Source organism: Ranitomeya variabilis, chromosome 1 (assembly GCF_051348905.1).
Source record: "Ranitomeya variabilis isolate aRanVar5 chromosome 1, aRanVar5.hap1, whole genome shotgun sequence".
NCBI classification, from domain to species: domain Eukaryota; kingdom Metazoa; phylum Chordata; class Amphibia; order Anura; family Dendrobatidae; genus Ranitomeya; species Ranitomeya variabilis.
The window spans coordinates 43627903-43647704 of NC_135232.1; the positions used below are offsets into that span (position 1 = coordinate 43627903).

At 42.3% G+C, this 19802-nt stretch overlaps 1 protein-coding gene across 2 annotated transcripts in view; it reads left to right on the forward strand.

The window, feature by feature from the left end:
• The first annotated feature begins 1284 nt into the window (after positions 1-1284).
• The window catches only part of MALT1 (MALT1 paracaspase), a 117007-nt gene continuing 98489 nt past the window's right edge, over positions 1285-19802 (forward strand). For both annotated transcript variants that reach the window (XM_077282839.1, XM_077282847.1), the window contains exon 1: positions 1285-1483. In XM_077282839.1, the coding sequence (XP_077138954.1) occupies positions 1326-1483 (158 nt within the window). In that variant the 5' untranslated portion in view covers positions 1285-1325. The remainder of the gene's footprint in view (positions 1484-19802) is intronic.

Sequence of the window (19802 nt, forward strand, 5' to 3'; positions counted from 1 at the left end):
TCATCACTATTTATTAACCTTGAAAATGAATATCTGCACTTTTCCTTGTAATTCTGAACCTCGCACAAGTCACCAATGATTGCTATTGGATACGCAATATAGGATACTGAGTGTAAATTCTGTCACATAAAGTAAAGATGTAAAATTTCTTAGACTTCACCTTTTCGGTAACCGAATTCAAAAGAAACAACCTAACCTTGCCCAGTAGTAAATGTGTAAAAGAGAGCATCATTCATTTACTATGGGACTGCTGGAAATAGCTGTATGCAAGGTTGAGCATGAATACCTTCATTCCATACATTGACTATGGTGCTGCTAGATATAGCTGTTTATGAGGTTGAGCAAACACACCTTCACGCAATACATTAACTATGGTGCTGTTGGAAATAGCTGTATGCGAAGTCGAGCATGTGCACTTCCACTCCATTTATTAACTATTGTTTATGAGGTCGAGCATTCACACCTTAACTATGGGACTTCTAGAAATAGCTGTGTACTAGATTGAGCATTCCTTTTATTAACTAATGTCTGCGAGGTCGAGCATGCACATCTCCACTCCATTCATTAACTACGGGACTTCTAGAAATAGATTAACGCCAGGTCAAGGATGTGCACCTTCAGTTTATTTAATAACTGCGGGACTGGAAGATACAGCTGAGCATGAGGTCGAGCATGCTCACCTCTTGTCCATTCATTAACTATTGGACTGCTGGAAATAGATGAGAACGAAGTCAAGCATGTGCATCTCCACTCCATTCATTAACAATGGGACTGCTGGAAATAGCTTAACGCAAGGTCAAACCCGCGCACCTCCACTTTATTAACTATAGGACTGGTAGAAATAGTTGAGCATAAGGTCGAGCATGTGCACCTACAGTCCATTCGTTAACTATAGGACTGCTGGAAATAGGTGAGCATAAGAACAAGCATGTGCCCCCATGCTCCATTCAAGACAAGGCAACTTTCTCGGGATCACAGGGGGTCCCAGTGTTCAAATCTCTATGGATCTGTAAGTTATGCTCTATCCAATGGATGGGGCAGAACATTCGACTATATGAATACAGCTTTACCATTGACAAAAATGAAATCCTAAAACAATAAAAAAAAGAAAGCATAAAATTGCTAGAAGGAAGCACGACACATTGCAAATGTCATGTAAGACTCTCGCACACTTTCACTTTCACTTGTCTTTGACAGAGAGAGTGTATAATCGTCAGTCCCCAGAAGATGGCGTATGCGAGGCCTCACGCCATGCACAAGACGTGTAAGCAGGAAGGAGACACAAGGAAATACACCACCTGAGCAGAGCTGGCTGCAGAATAGAGATGTCGTCGGACTCTCATCAGCAGTTTTACTCCCTTAATATAAATTCTCTACAGGAGCCAATCCTTCAGAAAGTGTGTGAGCTCCTGGACCAAACCAGCGAGAAAGGATGGAGGAAACTGGCTGCCATCATCGCCAAGAACAGACGCTTCAGACTAAGGTAAAACTTTATAAGGTCTCTGGCTTGGACTGGCCCACTGGAGAACAGGAGAATCCTCCGGTGGGCTACCCTCTTATATGAGCTGTACTGGGCACAATATACTTGAATCATTGCGTACAGACAGAGGCAGCATCTTATTCATTTAACAATCTTCCCAGTTCACTATTATATACATTTGAGATTGAGGATAATGTCACATTTGCATGGAGCTGAAAAGGGGGGCCCTGGAGTTGGTTGCTGGTGAGACCTTGGCTGCCCAGTCCGACGCTTACTGGTCTCATAATAATGGAAAGTGACAATAACAACTAGCGATCAGTAACATGTTTCAAGGAATTGAACTGATTGTCATAGGTCGAAGTTAGTCATTTTCACACCACTGAAATTTCGGTCTCAGGTGCAAAGGCGATATTCTATCGTTGGCGCCACATGGGGAAAGGTCATTGGCTCCGGTTGGCAACATGCAAGTAAATGCTATCGTGTCAACTGAGAAATCTGAGTTTCTCGTTCGACATCTACAGGGAAGATCTGCAAAGATTGACCTAGATTCCAAAGTTGTCAAAATGTATTATTCATTTTTATGTTATTTAGGTGTAATCATTGTATTAGAAAAAGTTCTGGAACTTCCGAATATATTGTGAGTTAACATTTTAAAGATTGCCGCCGGCTGTCGGAATATATAACTGTGATCCAGGCCGTTTAGTCAATTAGATGACGTGGTCAATATTCACCGTGGGATAGGTGGCTACAGAGATTAGGGGGGTGCCTGCCTCTGTCACCCTATCACTGCTACTTCAACGTGATTACCGTGTGCTGAAAGGTTGTCACATCCGCCGGGAGCTTAACCAAGGTCCTGGATAGGCTGCCGGTCAGTATATCACTCACTGGCACAGTGCCCTGTAATACAGGAGTATCGCAGGTTAATAGACATACAGTCAAACTATTGAATGGTTATGCAATAGATGGGTTAAAAAAATTTTAATAATAGAACAAAAATAAAAAAAAGGCTTTTTTTTTTCCTGCACAATGTTATGTAAAAAGACATAAAATAAAATAAAAAACTATATATTTATTTCATTTTGCTGTATAATTAACAATCCACACTGTAAAACAAACCAACATCACCGGAGAGACACACTGACTTCTACTGGGTTTTGTTCGGTTTTTGATTTTCCATCATTGTGACTGTCATTGTAAAGGAAAAATAGCACATGGCAAACATAGCAAAATTAATAAATCTTACTCAATACAGTAATTGCATTTACCCAATTCTTTCTAGTTTTTGCTGTTTTTCATTTGTACTTTATACTTTCAATTTGCACCTTTTTGAAAGGCTGCTTTATATGTGTTTGCTTGTTTTTTTTATGCTCAACATTGGGATTTAGACGTTTTCAGCTGTGTTTTTCATTTGTGTTTTGTGCCTGGATGTATGGGCCTGGCATCTATTTTGTACGTGAATAGTAAAGAAGAAGAGCAGCCATGAATGAACCAAACATGTGTGCCAATGTCTCTGCCCGATTTGCCTCCTGCTACTCAGCTAATCTTCCAGGGAGGCCTACAGGAGCTCTCTTGGGTGCAGGCCCCCATGGTTGTCACTCGGCTTCCTAGAAATAAACAATAATCTGTATCTAACAGAGACGTTTATATGAGCTGAGGTTGGGTGCAACGTTCTGTGTGTTAATACAGTAATTCATCATGGTGACCTGCCGCCCTGGTTACCGGAATTTCATTACCTATTTCCTTTACTGAGGGAATTATGCAGATTGACCGATTGAGAGTAAGACTCCATCCCTGTATATGCCACCATTTATCTAGGAAAATTACCCTCCTTAGCACGTTATCAACCATGACCTGAATATTAAGGGCTAGACTCCAAGATGAGTCCAGGAAGTAATCATGTAATAAGAAACTAAATGTAAAACAGACTCTCACCTACCGTGGAAACCTTCAAAAAAGAACCTGAAGACCCACCTCTTCCGACAAGCCTCCAACCTACAGTAACCATCGTTCCACCATACTGCTGCACGACCAGCTCTCCCCTCACCTACTGTATCCTCACCCATCCCTTAGATTGTGAGCCCTCGTGGGCAGTCTCCTCTCCTCCTGTACCAGTCGGTGACTTGTTTTGTTCAGGATTATTGTACTTGTTTGTTATTATGTACACCCCTCCTCATATGTAAAGCGCTATGGGATAAATGGCGCTATAATGATAATAATAATTGCAGCTCCGAGGGTGCTTAGGGCTGTCCACAATTTTTTTTCTTAGTTAAACACATGTATTTTTCACTAAATAATCATTTTTGCAATTGGGTTTCATTAAAAATTTTGCACCGTTTCCCTTCTATACTCTCTGTGTTGCATACGTGCAGAATAAGTTGACTAATAATATGTTAGTGATCTCGGTCTGACAGCAAAATGGGAGACTGTTATCTGTCCTTTTCTGAGATCCTCTCAGCTGATTTATGACCACAGACAACATCAAAGTTGCATGTGCATGGACAAAGAGGCAGTAAAAGCAAAATGGTGAAAATTCTTTAATGAAACCAAATTGTAAAACATATTTTTAGTAGCCTTAAATACAAGTTTTTAAGTAAAACAAAAAAGAAAAAAAGACTTGTCAGAGGAGTTGTGATAATTGTAAGGTCTCACATGCTCGATATTAGCATAGGCATGGAGTCTATAGTAGGTGATAGGGCGGCTGTGGAGATGACAGGTGAGGACCATCATACTGTGTGGAGATGGCAGGTGACAGCCATTATATTGTGTGGAGATGGCAGGTGAAGGTCATACTGTGTGCAGATGATAGGTGAGGGCCATCATACTGTGTGGAGATGGCAGGTGAGGGCCATCATACTGTGTGGAGATGGCAGGTGAGGGCCATCATACTGTGTATAGATGGCAGGTGAGGGCCATCATACTGTGTATAGATAGCAGGTGAGGGTCATCATACTGTGTGGAGATGGCAGGTGAGGGTCATCATACTGTGTATAGAGAGCAGGTGAGGGTCATCATACTGTGTGGAGATGGCAGGTGAGGGCCATCATACTGTGTGGAGATGGCAGGTGACAGCCATCATACTGTGTATAGATAGCAGGTGAGGGTCATCATACTGTGTGGAGATGGCAGGTGAGGGTCATCATACTGTGTATAGAGAGCAGGTGAGGGTCATCATACTGTGTGGAGACGGCAGGTGAGGTTCATCATACTGTGTGGAGATGGCAGGTGAGGGCCATCATACTTTGTGGAGATGGCAGGTGAGGGTCATCATACTGTGTGGAGATGGCAGGTGAGGGCCATCATACTGTGTATAGATGGCAGGTGAGGGCCATCATACTGGGTATAGATAGCAGGTGAGGGTCATCATACTGTGTGGAGATGGCAGGTGAGGGTCATCATACTGTGTGGAGATGGCAGGTGAGGGCCATCATACTTTGTGGAGATGGCAGGTGAGGGTCATCATACTGTGTGTAGATGGTAGGTGAGGGCTATCATACTGTGTGGAGATGGCAGGTGAGGGCCATCATACTGTGTATAGATGGCAGGTGAGGGCCATCATACTGGGTATAGATAGCAGGTGAGGGTCATCATACTGTGTGGAGACGGCAGGTGAGGTTCATCATACTGTGTGGAGATGGCAGGTGAGGGCCATCATACTTTGTGGAGATGGCAGGTGAGGGTCATCATACTGTGTGTAGATGGTAGGTGAGGGCTATCATACTGTGTGGAGATGGCAGGTGAGGGCCATCATACTGTGTATAGATGGCAGGTGAGGGCCATCATACTGGGTATAGATAGCAGGTGAGGGTCATCATACTGTGTGGAGATGGCAGGTGAGGGTCATCATACTGTGTATAGAGAGCAGGTGAGGGTCATCATACTGTGTGGAGACGGCAGGTGAGGTTCATCATACTGTGTGGAGATGGCAGGTGAGGGCCATCATACTTTGTGGAGATGGCAGGTGAGGGTCATCATACTGTGTGTAGATGGTAGGTGAGGGCTATCATACTGTGTGGAGATGGCAGGTGAGGGCCATCATACTGTGTATAGATGGCAGGTGAGGGCCATCATACTGTGTGGAGATGGCAGGTGACAGCCATCATACAAGTGTGGAGACGGCAGGTGAGGTTCATCATACTGTGTGGAGATGGCAGGTGTGGGCCATCATACTGTGTGGAGATGGCAGGTGAGGTTCATCATACTGTGTGGAGATGGCAGGTGTGGGCCATCATACTGTGTGGAGATGGCAGGTGAGGGTCATCATACTGTGTGGAGATGGCAGGTGAGGGTCATCATACTGTGTACAGATGGCAGGTGAGGGTCATCATACTGTGTGGAGATGGCAGGTGAGGGTCATCATACTGTGTATAGATGGCAGGTGAGGGCCATCATACTGTGTGCAGATGGCAGGTGAGGGTCATCATACTGTCTATAGATGGCAGGTGAGGGCCATCATACTGTGTGGAGATGGCAGGTGAGGGTCATAATACTGTCTATAGATGGCAGGTGAGGGCCATCATACTGTGTATAGATGGCAGGTGAGGGCCATCATACTGTGTGGAGATGGCAGGTGAGGGTCATCATACTGTGTGCAGATGGTAGGTGAGGACCATCATACTGTGATGAGATAGGCAGGTGTGGGTCATCACATTGTGTGCAGATGGTAGGTGAAGGCCATCATACTGTGTGGAGATGGCAGATGACGGCCATCATATTGTGTGAAGATGGCAGGTGACAGTCATACTGTGTGGAGATGGCAGGTGATGGCCATCATACTGTGTGGAGTAGGCAGATGAGGACCATCATACTGTGTGGAGATGACAGGTGAGGGGCATCATACAGCGTGGAGATGGCAGGTGAGGGCCATCATACTGTGTGGCGTAGGCAGATGAGGACCATCATACTGTGTGGAGATGACAGGTGAGGGGCATCATACTGTGCGGAGATGGCAGATGAGGACCATCATACTGTGCTTGAAAAAGGCAGGTGAGGGACATCATACTACGTGAAGATGGCAGGTGACAGCCATTATACTATGTGGAGATGGCAGATGATGGCCATAATACTGTGTGGAGATGGCAGGTGACGGCCATCATACTGTGGAGGCCCACTGTGGGAACATAAAACTGGTTGGGGACCTACCATATCATGTACTATGGTAAGATATGGAGGTTGTTTCTTTGATTTCATATCTATGAGGACTTTTTTTTGTATGAAATGTGACAAAGTCACTTGCAAAGTGCTGGGAGGGAAATACTTCTCTCTGTGGCCATTAGCTTCAGTGATTTGAATCCCAGAAGTTTTGTTCCAGTATACTATGTGTTGAGAGAGGTTAATCGGCCATTTTAAGGGCTGGGTTTTTGTGGACAACCATAGAGCAGGTGGAAGATTGTCCACCTTATCTCCACCCCAGGGTGTGGTCTGGGGTTTAAACAGTCAGCCTCCTGAGGCATTTAGCGTTCAGTGTGTCTGGAGCCGGCAGCTCCAGATAAGTGGTTTTGTATTAAGCTGTGCTGAACCTGGTTGTTATATCCTGAGCGGGCAGATCCCTGCTGTTACAGAGACTGTATACCATTTTGTTTTGTTTTCCTGCTTTGCCCAGAGGGCCCTGCTTATTTTCACTCCTCGTTGGTTTATGCCACATGTATAATACACATGCGGAAGAGTTAAAGATTCAGTGTACCTGTGTCTACGTCCGTGTGCAGCCGAGTGAGCCGATCTACTAAAGAAATTACCTTTGACATCTGGCACCATCATCCTTTATTTCCCTGACATCTGATGTTGAGGAGTATAGAGGCCCCAACACACGTGAGATTTTCATTCTTCAGAGCTATTTTTTACTCTGGCAGGCTACTTCAGCTTAGGGAAAACATAATTTGATAAACAAGATGGGTACAGGGAGAAAAGTCCACTGGACAGTTCCCTCTGCCTTCTCCCTGAAGGATTGATTGACAGGTTTCCCTACTTGTGTAGAGAGAGAGAGACCTGTCACTCAAGCTAAGCAGGGTGAAGAGAAGTCAGAGGAAACCACCCAATGGACTGTTTCGGTGTATCCAGCCCAGTTTTCAATGTATATTTTGTATATATATTAGTCCATAGAAACCTTCAGAACTAAAGTCACAATCCAATATCGTAATGCATAAACAAGCCCTTCACAATTAGGGAAGGGAGAGGAAAGTGCCTCAGTGCATGTAAACTGAATTAAAACCTAGATTAGCAGCATAAGGAAACCAGAAGAAAAGGAAGGTGCATATGCGTTTCTTTATGTTTCTTTATCTTAGTGGAACACCAAAATTTGCCTTGTCTCCCACCCCGACGCGCGTTTCGACGTTTCTTCTTCCAGGGGCATAGGTACATACACTGAGGCACTTTTTTGATTACTTGATATTGATTTTGCATTCAATATTTACATCTTTTTCAGTACCTGCCTGATAATTCCTATCTATTGCACTAAAGCACTTTACTTATATGAAATATTATTTATTTACTTACTGTTAAAAGGTATATATAGGCGTTTTTTTCACTGTATACTTTATAGTAGCTGCTATCATCTAGCAAAACCTACAAGTATGTTACATATGGAACCATTTAGACCTGGGCAATTTTATAATTCGCAATGAGTGGTTAGCTATTTGTTTCCAGTTCTCTGACATGAGGCATCCTTTTTATTATTGTTGATTTGCTGTATGAATATATATGTGTAAATAAAAGTATTTATTGTTATACACATTCCTCTCCCTTCCCTTATTGTGAAGGGCTTGTTTTTGCATCGAGGTATATTTTGTGCAGTGTTTCAGAGTCCAACACAGCTTTCTGCATCGAGAGAGCCAGTCTGCCAGGGTGGGCATCCTAAAACAGTTAGCAGGTTCCTTCTGGGTCAAGTCTTATGATGACCCAACATCAGCGCCCATCGTCAGTAAGTACTGGAGATTTGAAGAACATGAATCGATAAATATTAAATATCCTTCTCCGTGAATTATACCATGTCATTAATGTGCTACACCAGATGGAAAGTGATTGCGATTATTTTCCAGTGTGTAAAAGGCATCTGTTATCAGAGGACAGGATTAATGGAAGTCTTTGTCAATTATCCTGTGTATTTGCTGTATGCAAAAATTTAGATGACTGAATGAATACAGCATTACAGCATGAACTCCCATGATCCTCCTCTGGGCCTGTATTGCTTTGTGCTATATAAATGGATGAGAACACGTGTAACAGGGCCATATATATATACAGCTCTGGCAAAAATTAAGAGACCACTGCAAAATGTTCAGTTTGTCTGATTTTTCTCTTTATAGGTATATTTTTGAGTAAAATGTTTTTTTTAATAAACTTCTGACAACATGTCTCCGAAGTTCCAAGCAATACATTTTGTAGTTTTTTCTGACAAAGAAAAATGGTCAAAATTAAAACCCCCAGTGCTTTCAGACCTCAAATAATGCAAAGAAAACAAGTTCATAATCATTTAGAAACAATAATTCTAATGTTTTAACTCAGGAAGAGTTCAGAAATCAATATTATGTGGAATAACCATGATTTTTGTTCACAGCTTTCATGCGTCTTGGCATGCTTTCCACCAGTCTTTCACACTGCTCCGACGCAAAAATGTAAGCAGTTCTTCTTTGTTTGATGCCTTGTGACTATCCATCATCCTCTTGATTACGTTCCAGAGGTTTTCAATGGGGTTTAGGTCTGGAGATTGGGCTGCCCATGGCAGGGTTTTGATGTGGTGGTCTCTTAATTTTTGTCAGAGCTGTATGTATACAGCATATATATACATATACAGTGAGGAAAAAAAGTATTTAGTCAGCAACTAATTGTACAAGTTCTCCCACTTAAAAAGATGAGAGAGGCCTGCAATTGACATCATAGGTAGACCACAACTATGAGAGTCAAAATGAGAAAACAAATCCAGAAAATCACCTTGTCTGATTTGGCAGATTTATATTGCAAATTATGTTGGAAAATAAGCATTTAGTCATTACCAAAAGTTCATCTCAACATTTTGTTATATATCCTTTGTTGGCAATGACAGAGGTCAAACGTTTCCTGTAAGTCTTCACAAGGTTGGCACACACTGTTGGTGGTATGTTGGCCCATTCCTCCATGCAGATCTCCTCTAGAGCAGTGATGTTTTGGGCCTGTTGCTGGGCAACATGGATTTTCAACTCCCTCCAAAAGGTTTTCCATGGGATTGAGATCTGGAGACTGGCTAGGCCACTCCAGGACCTTCACATGCTTCTTACAAAGCCACTCCTTCGTTGCCCTGGCGGTGTGCTTGGGATCATTATCATCCTGAAAGACCCATCCACGTTTCATCTTCAATGCCCTTGCTGATGGAATGAGGTTTGCACTCAAAATCTCACGATACATGGCCCCATTCATTCTTTCATGTACACAGATCAGTCGTTCTGGTCCCTTTGCAGAGAAACAACCCCAAAGCATGATGTTGCCACCCCCATGCTTCACAGTAGGTATGGTGTTCTTTGGATGCAACTCAGCATTCTGTCTCCTCTAAATACGACACGTTTTGTTTGTACCAAACAGTTCTACTTTGGTTTTATCAGACCATAAGACATTCTCCCAATACTCTTGTAGATAATCCAAATGCTGTCTAGCAAACTTCAGACGGGCCCGGACATGTACTGGCTTAATCAGGGGGCACGTCTGGCACTGCAGGATCTGAGTCCCTGGCGGCATACTGTATTACTGATGGTAGCCTTTGTTACGGTGGTCCCAGCTCTATGCAGGTCACTCACTAGGTCCTGTGATTTTTGTTCACCGTTCTTGTGATCATTTTGACCCCACAGGGAGAGATCTTGCGTGGAGCCCCAGATCGAGGGAGATTATCAGTGGTCTTGTATGTCTTCCATTTTCTTATTATTGCTCCCACCGTGGATTTCATCACACCAAGCTGCTCGCCTATTGCAGATTCAGTCTTCCCAGCCTGGTGCAGGGCTACAATTTTGTTTCTGGTGTCCTTCACAGCTCTTTGGTCTTCACCATAGTGGAGTTTGGAGTGTGACTCTTTGAGGTTGTGGACAGGTGCCTTTTATACTGATAATAAGTTCAAACAGGTGCCATTATTATAGGTAATGAGTGGAGGACACAGGTCTGTGAGAGCCAGAAATCTTGCATGTTTTTAGGTGACCAAATACTTATTTTCCACCATGATTTGCAAAATAAATGTTGCCAAATCAGATCAGACAAGGTGATTTTCTGGATTAGTTTTCTAATTTTGACTCTACCTATGATGTCAATTACAGGCCGCTGACTAAATACTTTTTTTCCCCACTGTATAAATAGCTTTAGTCCAGGACTATTAACACTTTGGCCCACTTACTAAACTTACCCCATTTCACCAGCTGTGGTTTGGTATTTTGTTTTTTTTTTAGCACTGTTTGGATTTATTTTGGGGAACTTTATAGCATTGTTAACATGTAATGTATCATTATATAGACACTATAGGGCGGTATAATATAGTCACATGGAATTATTCAGGTACAGTGCAGCACTAATATACATGTTGTATTACTAATCCTTCCATTAACAAGACAAGTGGCAGTATTAACATAGTAACATAGTAAGGCTGAAAAAATATATTTGTCCATCCAGTTCAGCCTATATTCTGTCAGAAGTATCTGTTGCATCATGATTTTTAGGGAGAAACAAGTTGGCAGTATCAACCATGCCCACATAATTTACAGGAAAAGACAGGGACGCAGTGCTATCTGTGCCAACGTTATTTACTGGTAAAGGCAAGTATATATTTAACCATAAAGTTTACAAGTGGATATAGGGAGGCAACACAATCACTATCAGGGCTGGCAAAATCTCAGTGACCAGGTCAAATAGTTCACCTGCTGCTATCCCTCATCATCAATCCACCATAATTAAAATACAATCTTAGGTATAGGCACTGTTCCTTTACAGGCCAGAACTACAGATCACGATTTTAGTGAGGACTTGGCTTTTAGAGCTGGTGGCAAGAATTGGTGAATATGTATGTATAAAGATTTATGATTATATAAGTAACAAGGAAAGACAAAGAGGTAGTAATATCTGTGCCAACAATTATTAGAAGCAGAGACTGGCCAGCAGTACTATCTTTGCCAACAAAACGTAGGTGTAAAGACAGGCAAGTAGTACTTTCTGGGCCAACAAATTTAGAAGCAGGGACAGGTCAGTAGTACTATCTGTGCCAACTAAATTTAGAAGCAGAGACAGGTCAGTAATACTATCTGTGCCAACTAAATTTAGAAGCAGAGACAGGCTAGTAATACTATCTGTGCCAACTAAATTTAGAAGCAGAGACAGGCCAGTAATACTATCTGTGCCAACTAAATTTAGAAGCAGAGACAGGCCAGTTATACTATCTGTGCCAACTAAATTTAGAAGCAGAGACAGGCTAGTAATACTATCTGTGCCAACTAAATTTAGAAGCAGAGACAGGACAGTTATACTATCTGTGCCAGCTAAATTTAGAAGCAGAGACAGGCTAGTAATACTATCTGTGCCAACTAAATTTAGAAGCAGAGACAGGCTAGTAATACTATCTGTGCCAACTAAATTTAGAAGCAGAGACAGGCTAGTAATACTATCTGTGCCAGCTAAGTTTATAAGCAGAGACAGGCCAGTTATACTATCTGTGTCTAAAAAAATTAGAAGCAGAGACAGGCTGAAGAGGTGTAAGAACACTAGCACTTCTATTCATATATTATACTAGATGGTGGCCCGATTCTAACTCATCGGGTATTCTAGAGTATGTATGTATGTACGCCGCGCTGTGAGTGGGGGTTAAATTCAGCGCCAATATTGCTGATTGGCCAGGCGGGTGCGACCAATGACCGAAGCGTGGTTCAAATCCCACGCCAATTCGTGGCCGGACTGCGCCAGTCGCTGATTGGTCGCAGGATGTCGGGGCGCTGGATGTCGGGGGTTCGGGGCGCAGGATGTCAGGGGTTCGGGGAACAGGATGTCGGGGGTTCAGGGCGCAAGATATAGTACAGCCACGTAGTATATAACACAGCCACATAGCATATAGCACAGCCACGTAGTATATAGCACAGCCACATAGTATATAGCAGCCACATAGTATATAGCACAGCCCACATAATACAGACAGCCACGTAGTATATAGCACAGCCACGTAATATATAGCAGCCACGTAGTATATAACAAAGCCCACGTAATATATAGCACAGCCCACGTAGTATATAACACAGCCCACGTAGTATATACACACAGCTCACGTAGTATATACACACAGCCCACGTACTATATAGAAGTGTGGGCACCATATCCCTGTTAAAAAAATGAATTAAAATAACAAATAGTTCTATACTCACCCTCCGGCATCCTCCGAAGCTGTCCCGATGCGCGCGATGCTGCCGCCAGCTTCCGTTCCCAGTGATGCATTTGCGAAATTACCCAGATGACTTAGCGGTCTCGGTCTCGCGAGACCGCTAAGTCATCATATTAATTTCGCAATGCATCACTGGGAACGGAAGCTGGCGGCAGCATCGCGTGCATCGGTGGACGACGGAAGGTGAGAATAGCACAATTTTTAATTTATTTTTTATTATTTTTAACATTATATGCTTTTACTATTGATGCTGCATAGGCAGCATCAATAGTAAAAAGTTGGTCCGGGATGGGGCGACACACTGGCACTGACTGGAGGGGAGTAGGGAGGGGGCACTGACTTGAGGAGAGTAGGGAGGGGCCAAATCGCGGCCGGACTAAGCCTGTCACTGATCAATCAGCGACGCGGGATTTCCGTTACAGACAGACAGACAGACAGAAGTACCCCTTAGACGATTATATAGATAGATATGCTGGAGTAATTTGAAGAAACTTTCTGGATTGCAGACACCCTGACTAATAGCGCTAGTAGAAGTAGTGAAAGTGGAAATTATTTTAGGGATTTTCCAAGAGTAAGATCTAAATTGTCAAGCTAAAAAATAATATATATATATAATTTATAATGTTGACTTATGGACATGTGTTATCATCGCGTCCTACATAGCTCCTGGCAGAACACAGCAAATTCTCATACAACCCCTAAATAAAATGAACCTGATACTTTAAAGGGTTTGTCCACTACTCGAACAACCCCTTCTCAATCATTATGTTCCCTCTATATTTTTGATTGAAAGATCTGAATTCCCAGCATACATTTAAAAGTAATCAGTCACCAGGATTTTGCCAACTTATCTGAGAGCAGCATGATGTAGGGGAGGAGACCCTAATTCCAGTAATGTGTCACTTACTGGGCTGTGTTTTGCTGTTTCAATAAAATCAGTGTTTTATCAGCAGGAGATTATCACTACAGGGCTAGGTATCTCATGCCTCCTGGAACAACCACGCCCCCACCACTGACTGGCAGCTTTCCGTCACTATACTATGTATTGGTGCTGCCAATCAGTGGTGTGGGCGGGGTTATATGCAGCTCAGTATTTCAAGCTCTGCTAGGGCTGAATATGAGAAATCTGTGATTTTATCACAACTGCAGCACCCAGTAAACTAAATGATACATCACTGGAATCAGGGCCTCTGTCCCTGCATCATGCTGCTGTCAGATTACATAGCAATAACCTGGCTGCTTTCTGTGGACAGCACTTGGATGCTGATATTTCTGTCCTGACCATGAATGAGACTAATGTTTAAAAAGAGTGTAAAAGTGAAACCTGCAAGATATTCACAGCGTCACAGAAACAAAATCCACAAAGGTTTTTGCACTTGAAGATTTCACTGCAGAAAACTTTCTAGGAATAAATCCCTTGTTCAAATACCCAAGGGATATGTTTGCACTCAGTTGTTTAATGTGGATTTTGGGGTTGATTCTGTTCCAAAATCCACATCAAAAAGCTCTTCAGATACTTATAAAATAAATCCTATTCAAATCACTATTTATACTCCATTCTGTCAGTGCAATAAATCTGCAGCTATAATTGGTGCAAAAGGAGGCTCTACAAAGTACTGACTTTAGGGGGGCGAATAGTTATTTCAGTTATTTTATCCTATTTGTTGTTCGCTTCACTATAAAAAGACAACCAAATGTTCACAGTTGACGGCATGTACTTTACATGGACTGATGGAAACCCTCAAAAAAACGGTGAAATTCCAGGTTGTAAGGTTGCAAAACATGAAGTATGCTGGGGTTGGAGGTTGGGGGTTGGGGGGGGGGGGGTTTGGAATACTTTTGCAAGCCACTGTATCCCAGTGATTCAGATATTGCTTTTTGTTACACATTGTACTTTATGTCAGTGGTAACATTTAGAACGATATGTTTTTCTTTTATTTGTGAAAATTTTAAAACTTTTGTTAAAAGTGTGAAAAGTTTGCAATTTTCTAAATTTCAATCTTTATATCCTTAAACCGGTTAGGCCGGGGTCACACATGCGAGTTTTACGGACGTAAGAGTGCAGAAACTACGTCCGTAAAACTCGCATAACATACGGCACAATTATTCTCAATGGGGCTGCTCCTATTAGCCGTATATTACGGTTCAGTATTATACGGCTTTCTACGGCCGTACAAAATCGCAGCATGCTGCGTTTGTCAGCGTACTGCGCAAAAAAATCGCCAATGAAAGTCTATGGGGGCGAGAAAAATACGGATTCCACACGGACCAGCAGTGTGACTTGCGAGAAATACGCAGCGCTGTTAGTGAAAAGTCGGTAATTCAATTGCCGGCTTTTCATTTCTCCTGCACAAACCCGACAGGATATGAGACATGGTTTACATACAGTAAACCATCTCATATCCCCTTTTTTTTTGCATATTCCACATTACTAATGTTAGTAGTGTGTATGTGCAAAATTTCCGCGCTGTAGCTGCTGAAATAAAGGGTTAAATGGCGGAAAAAATTGGCGTGGGCTCCCGCGCAATTTTCTCCGCCAGAGCGGTAAAGCCAGTGACTGAGGGCAGATATTAATAGCCAGGAGAGGGTCCATGGTTATTGGCCCCCCCGTGGCTAAAAACATCTGCCCCCAGCCACCCCAGAAAAGGCCCATCTGGAAGATGCGCCTATTCTGGCACTTGGCCACTCTCTTCCCACTCCCTGTAGCGGTGGGATATGGGGTAATGAAGGGTTAATGCCACCTTGCTATTGGAAGGTGACATTAAGCCAGATTAATGATGGAGAGGCGTCAATTATGACACCTATCCATTATTAATCCAATTGTAGGAAAGGGTTAAAAAACACACACACACATGATTGAAAAGTATTTTAATGAAATAAACACAGCGGTTGTTGTAATAATTTATTGCTCTCTCAAATCCATTTGCAGTCCCTCGCTTGGCAACATAATAAACGCACAAAATACATACCTTCTGCTGTCAGATCAGGTCCCACGATGTAATCCATCTGACGGGGTTAACTAATATTACAGGCAGGAGCCCTGCAATAATGCAGCTGTGCTCCCTGCTTGTAATTCCCCTGCGAATGAATGAAATGTAGGTCATTGACCTACATTTCCTTCATTCGCGGTGAGGCGCCCCCTGGTGGATGTCCTCATATGACCTGGAGCGTGGGAAAAAGTTCCCAGGCTGCAGTTCATGAGAACATCCACCAGAGGGCGCCTCACCGCGAATGAAGGAAATGTAGGTCAATGACCTACATTTCATTCATTCGCAGGGGAATTACAAGCACGGAGCACAGCTGCATTATTGCAGGGCTCCTGCCTGTAATATTAGTTAACCCCGTCAGATGGATTACATCGTGGGACCTGATCTGACAGCAGAAGGTATGTATTTTGTGCGTTTATTATGTTGCCAAGCGAGGGACTGCAAATGGATTTGAGAGAGCAATAAATTATTACAACAACCGCTGTGTTTATTTCATTAAAATACTTTTCAATCATGTGTGTGTGTTTTTTAACCCTTTCCTACAATTGGATTAATAATGGATAGGTGTCATAATTGACGCCTCTCCATCATTAATCTGGCTTAATGTCACCTTCCAATAGCAAGGTGGCATTAACCCTTCATTACCCCATATCCCACTGCTACAGGGAGTGGGAAGAGAGTGGCCAAGTGCCAGAATAGGCGCATCTTCCAGATGGGCCTTTTCTGGGGTGGCTGGGGGCAGATGTTTTTAGCCACGGGGGGGCCAATAACCATGGACCCTCTCCTGGCTATTAATATCTGCCCTCAGTCACTGGCTTTACCGCTCTGGCGGAGAAAATTGCGCGGGAGCCCACGCCAATTTTTTCCGCCATTTAACCCTTTATTTCAGCAGCTACAGCGCGGAAATTTTGCACATACACACTACTAACATTAGTAATGTGGAATATGCAAAAAAAAAGGGGATATGAGATGGTTTACTGTATGTAAACCATGTCTCATATCCTGTCGGGTTTGTGCAGGAGAAATGAAAAGCCGGCAATTGAATTACCGGCTGTTCACAGATATCGCGCTGAATGAAATCTAAATACAGAATATATATATATATGTGTCTCAATGACATATATATATATATATATATATACTGTATATATGTTTTCCCTAACATTTGAGCACATAAATCCATTAGATGTCGGTTTTGCAAGCCTGTGCGAAAATCGCGCAGTACGGATGCCATACGGATTACATACAGAGGATGCCATGCGCAAAATACGCTGACACACCCTGCCTACGGATCAATATTTTGGGAACATTTCTCCGTATTACGGCCGTAGTACGGACGTATAATACGTGGCGTATTGTCTTACGCCATGTGTGACTCCAGCCTTAGTCATGCTGTAGAACAGAATGAATACATTTCCCACATGTCTACTTCACATCTGCATAATTTTTCAAACGTAATTTTATTTTTCTAGGATGTTAGAAGGGCTAAAAGATTTGTAGAAATCTCAAATTTTTTCAATAAAATTACAAAACCTCTTTCTTTAGGGAGGTACTCAGATTTAAATGGCCATAGAGGGGCCTATATATGGAAACGCACGACAAGTGACACCATTTTAAAAAACGCACTCCTCAAATATTTCCATACTGCCGTCAGGACATTTTTTAATTCTTCAGGTGCTACACCGGCATTAATACAAAGTCGAATGAAAAAGAAAAATTGGAATTCTTACTCTAAAATGTTGCTTTAGCCCCAATTTTTTTACTTTTACAAGAAATAGCACAAGAAAATAGATCCCACAATTTGTTACCTAGTTTATTCTGAGTGCTCTGATACCCCACATGTGGTCAGAAACCTCTGTTTGGACAAACGGCCGGGCTCGGAAGGGAAGGAGCGCCATTTGAATTATGAAACAAAAATTCAGCTGAAATAGATTGTACGCACCATGTTGAGTTTGCACAGCTGCAAAGGCTCCCAAACAGCAGAAAACCCCCACAAGTGACCCCATTTTAGAAACTACGTCCCTCAAGGATTTTATCCAGGGGTATAGTGAGCATTTTGAACCCACAGGTACTATACAAAATTTGAGAACATTGGGTCGTCATATTGAAAATTTTCATTTTTTTAACGAAAATGTTGCTTTAGCCCCAAATATTTCACTTTTGCAAGAGGTAACATTAAAAAGCGGACTGCGCAGTTTGTTATTCACTTTCTTCTGAGCGTGGTGATACCCTACATGTAGTAAAAAAAAACTTTTGTTTGGACACAGGGCCGGGCTCAGAAGGGAAGAAGTGACTTTGGTATTTGGAATATAAATGTGGCTGAAATAGATTGTGAATGTCATGTCTCATTTACAGAGCCCCTGAGGTACCAAAACAGCAGAAGCCAACACACGACCCCATTTTGGAAATTAGACCCATGAAGGAATTCATATAGAGGGATATTTAGCTTGTTAAATCCACAGAACTTTTTAAAATGTGGATGTGAAAATGAAAATTTAAATTTTTTTTGCTAAAATTTAGTTTTAGCCCCAAATTCATAATTTTCACAATGGATAATAGGAAAAAATGGACCTTATAATTTGTTAACCAATTTCTTCCGAACGCGAAGATACCCCATATGTTGTCAAAAGCTGCTGTTTGGGCACACAGCAGGGCTCAGAAAAGAAAAAGCGCTGATTGATTTTTGGAGTGTAAATTTGTCTGGAATAGATTGTGAATGACATGTCGCATTTTCAGAGTCCCTGATGTGACAAAACAGCAGAAACCCCCACAAGTGACCCCATTTTGGAAACTAGACCCCTCAAGGAATTCATCTAGGGGTGTATTTAGCGTTTTTAACCAACAGATGATTCACAACACTTTATTACATTTAGATGTGAAAAGAAAAAAAATTACATTTTTCTCCACTAAAATGCTGTTTTACCCCCATGATGGGATAATAGGGGAATACAGACCCCATAATTTGTTATGCAATTTTTACTGAACGTGGCAGTTCCCCAAATGTGGTTGTATAATACTGTTTGACACACAACAGGGAATGGAGGGGAAGGAGGTCCTACTTGGCTTTTAGAAAGCAGATTCCGTTTAAATAGATTGTTGGCGCCATTAACCGAGCCCCTGAGGTGCCACAACAGCAGACACCCCCAAAAGTGACCCCATATTGGAAACTTCACAGCCTAAATGGGTTGTCCGGTCTAAAATGACAAGTCTGTGGTCACTCTGTGTATCCACTAAGTGCACGCACTGTGCGCTGCGAGGATTCGCGAGTTTCTGAGCCGGGACCAGCGGTGATGTATGCGATATGCATACTTCAGGCCAGAACCTGACTAGTGGGCGCAGCTTCGCTCCATATACTTGTATTGGGCGAGCAGTCTGTTACCATTACCAAGCTCAACGAGAAAAAAAAAAGCAAAGTCTCAGATAGAGCCAACTGGTTAAGGTTCTGCCCTCGGGATATTTTTTACTTTTTGTTCTAGAAAAGCTTTTGCTGACAGTCAGGGATGAAGATTTACATGTGCTGCATGACAAAAAAAAGAGGAAGGAAACGACTTGTTCTGCAACAACAGCGAGGAATATCTAGGCAGTTAGCAGCATCTCAGATTACTTATGTCTCAACTGAAGTGTCTGCTACAAAAATTGGGTCTTCGAGTTTCTTCGAGAAAAATTTCACAATGTAAACCTTGGTGGAACGTTCAGCAACTTCACAGAAACTTTCCTCACTCTTATTTTACAATTTTAGGAGTTGCCACAAGGCTCTTCTTGCTCTGATTCCAGAGTTTAGCTATACCCATGAATGTAAATAAGAACATCATACAGCCCCAAATTAGTAGAAAAAATATTTACAAAATTAATTTATATTTTAGCTGTATATAGTTGTCTGATTTGAACTATCCCTTAAAATAAAAAACACTTTAGACAGTGGAATAACAATGTGTAGAATTTCTGTCCAGTCATGACTTCAAAAAATTAA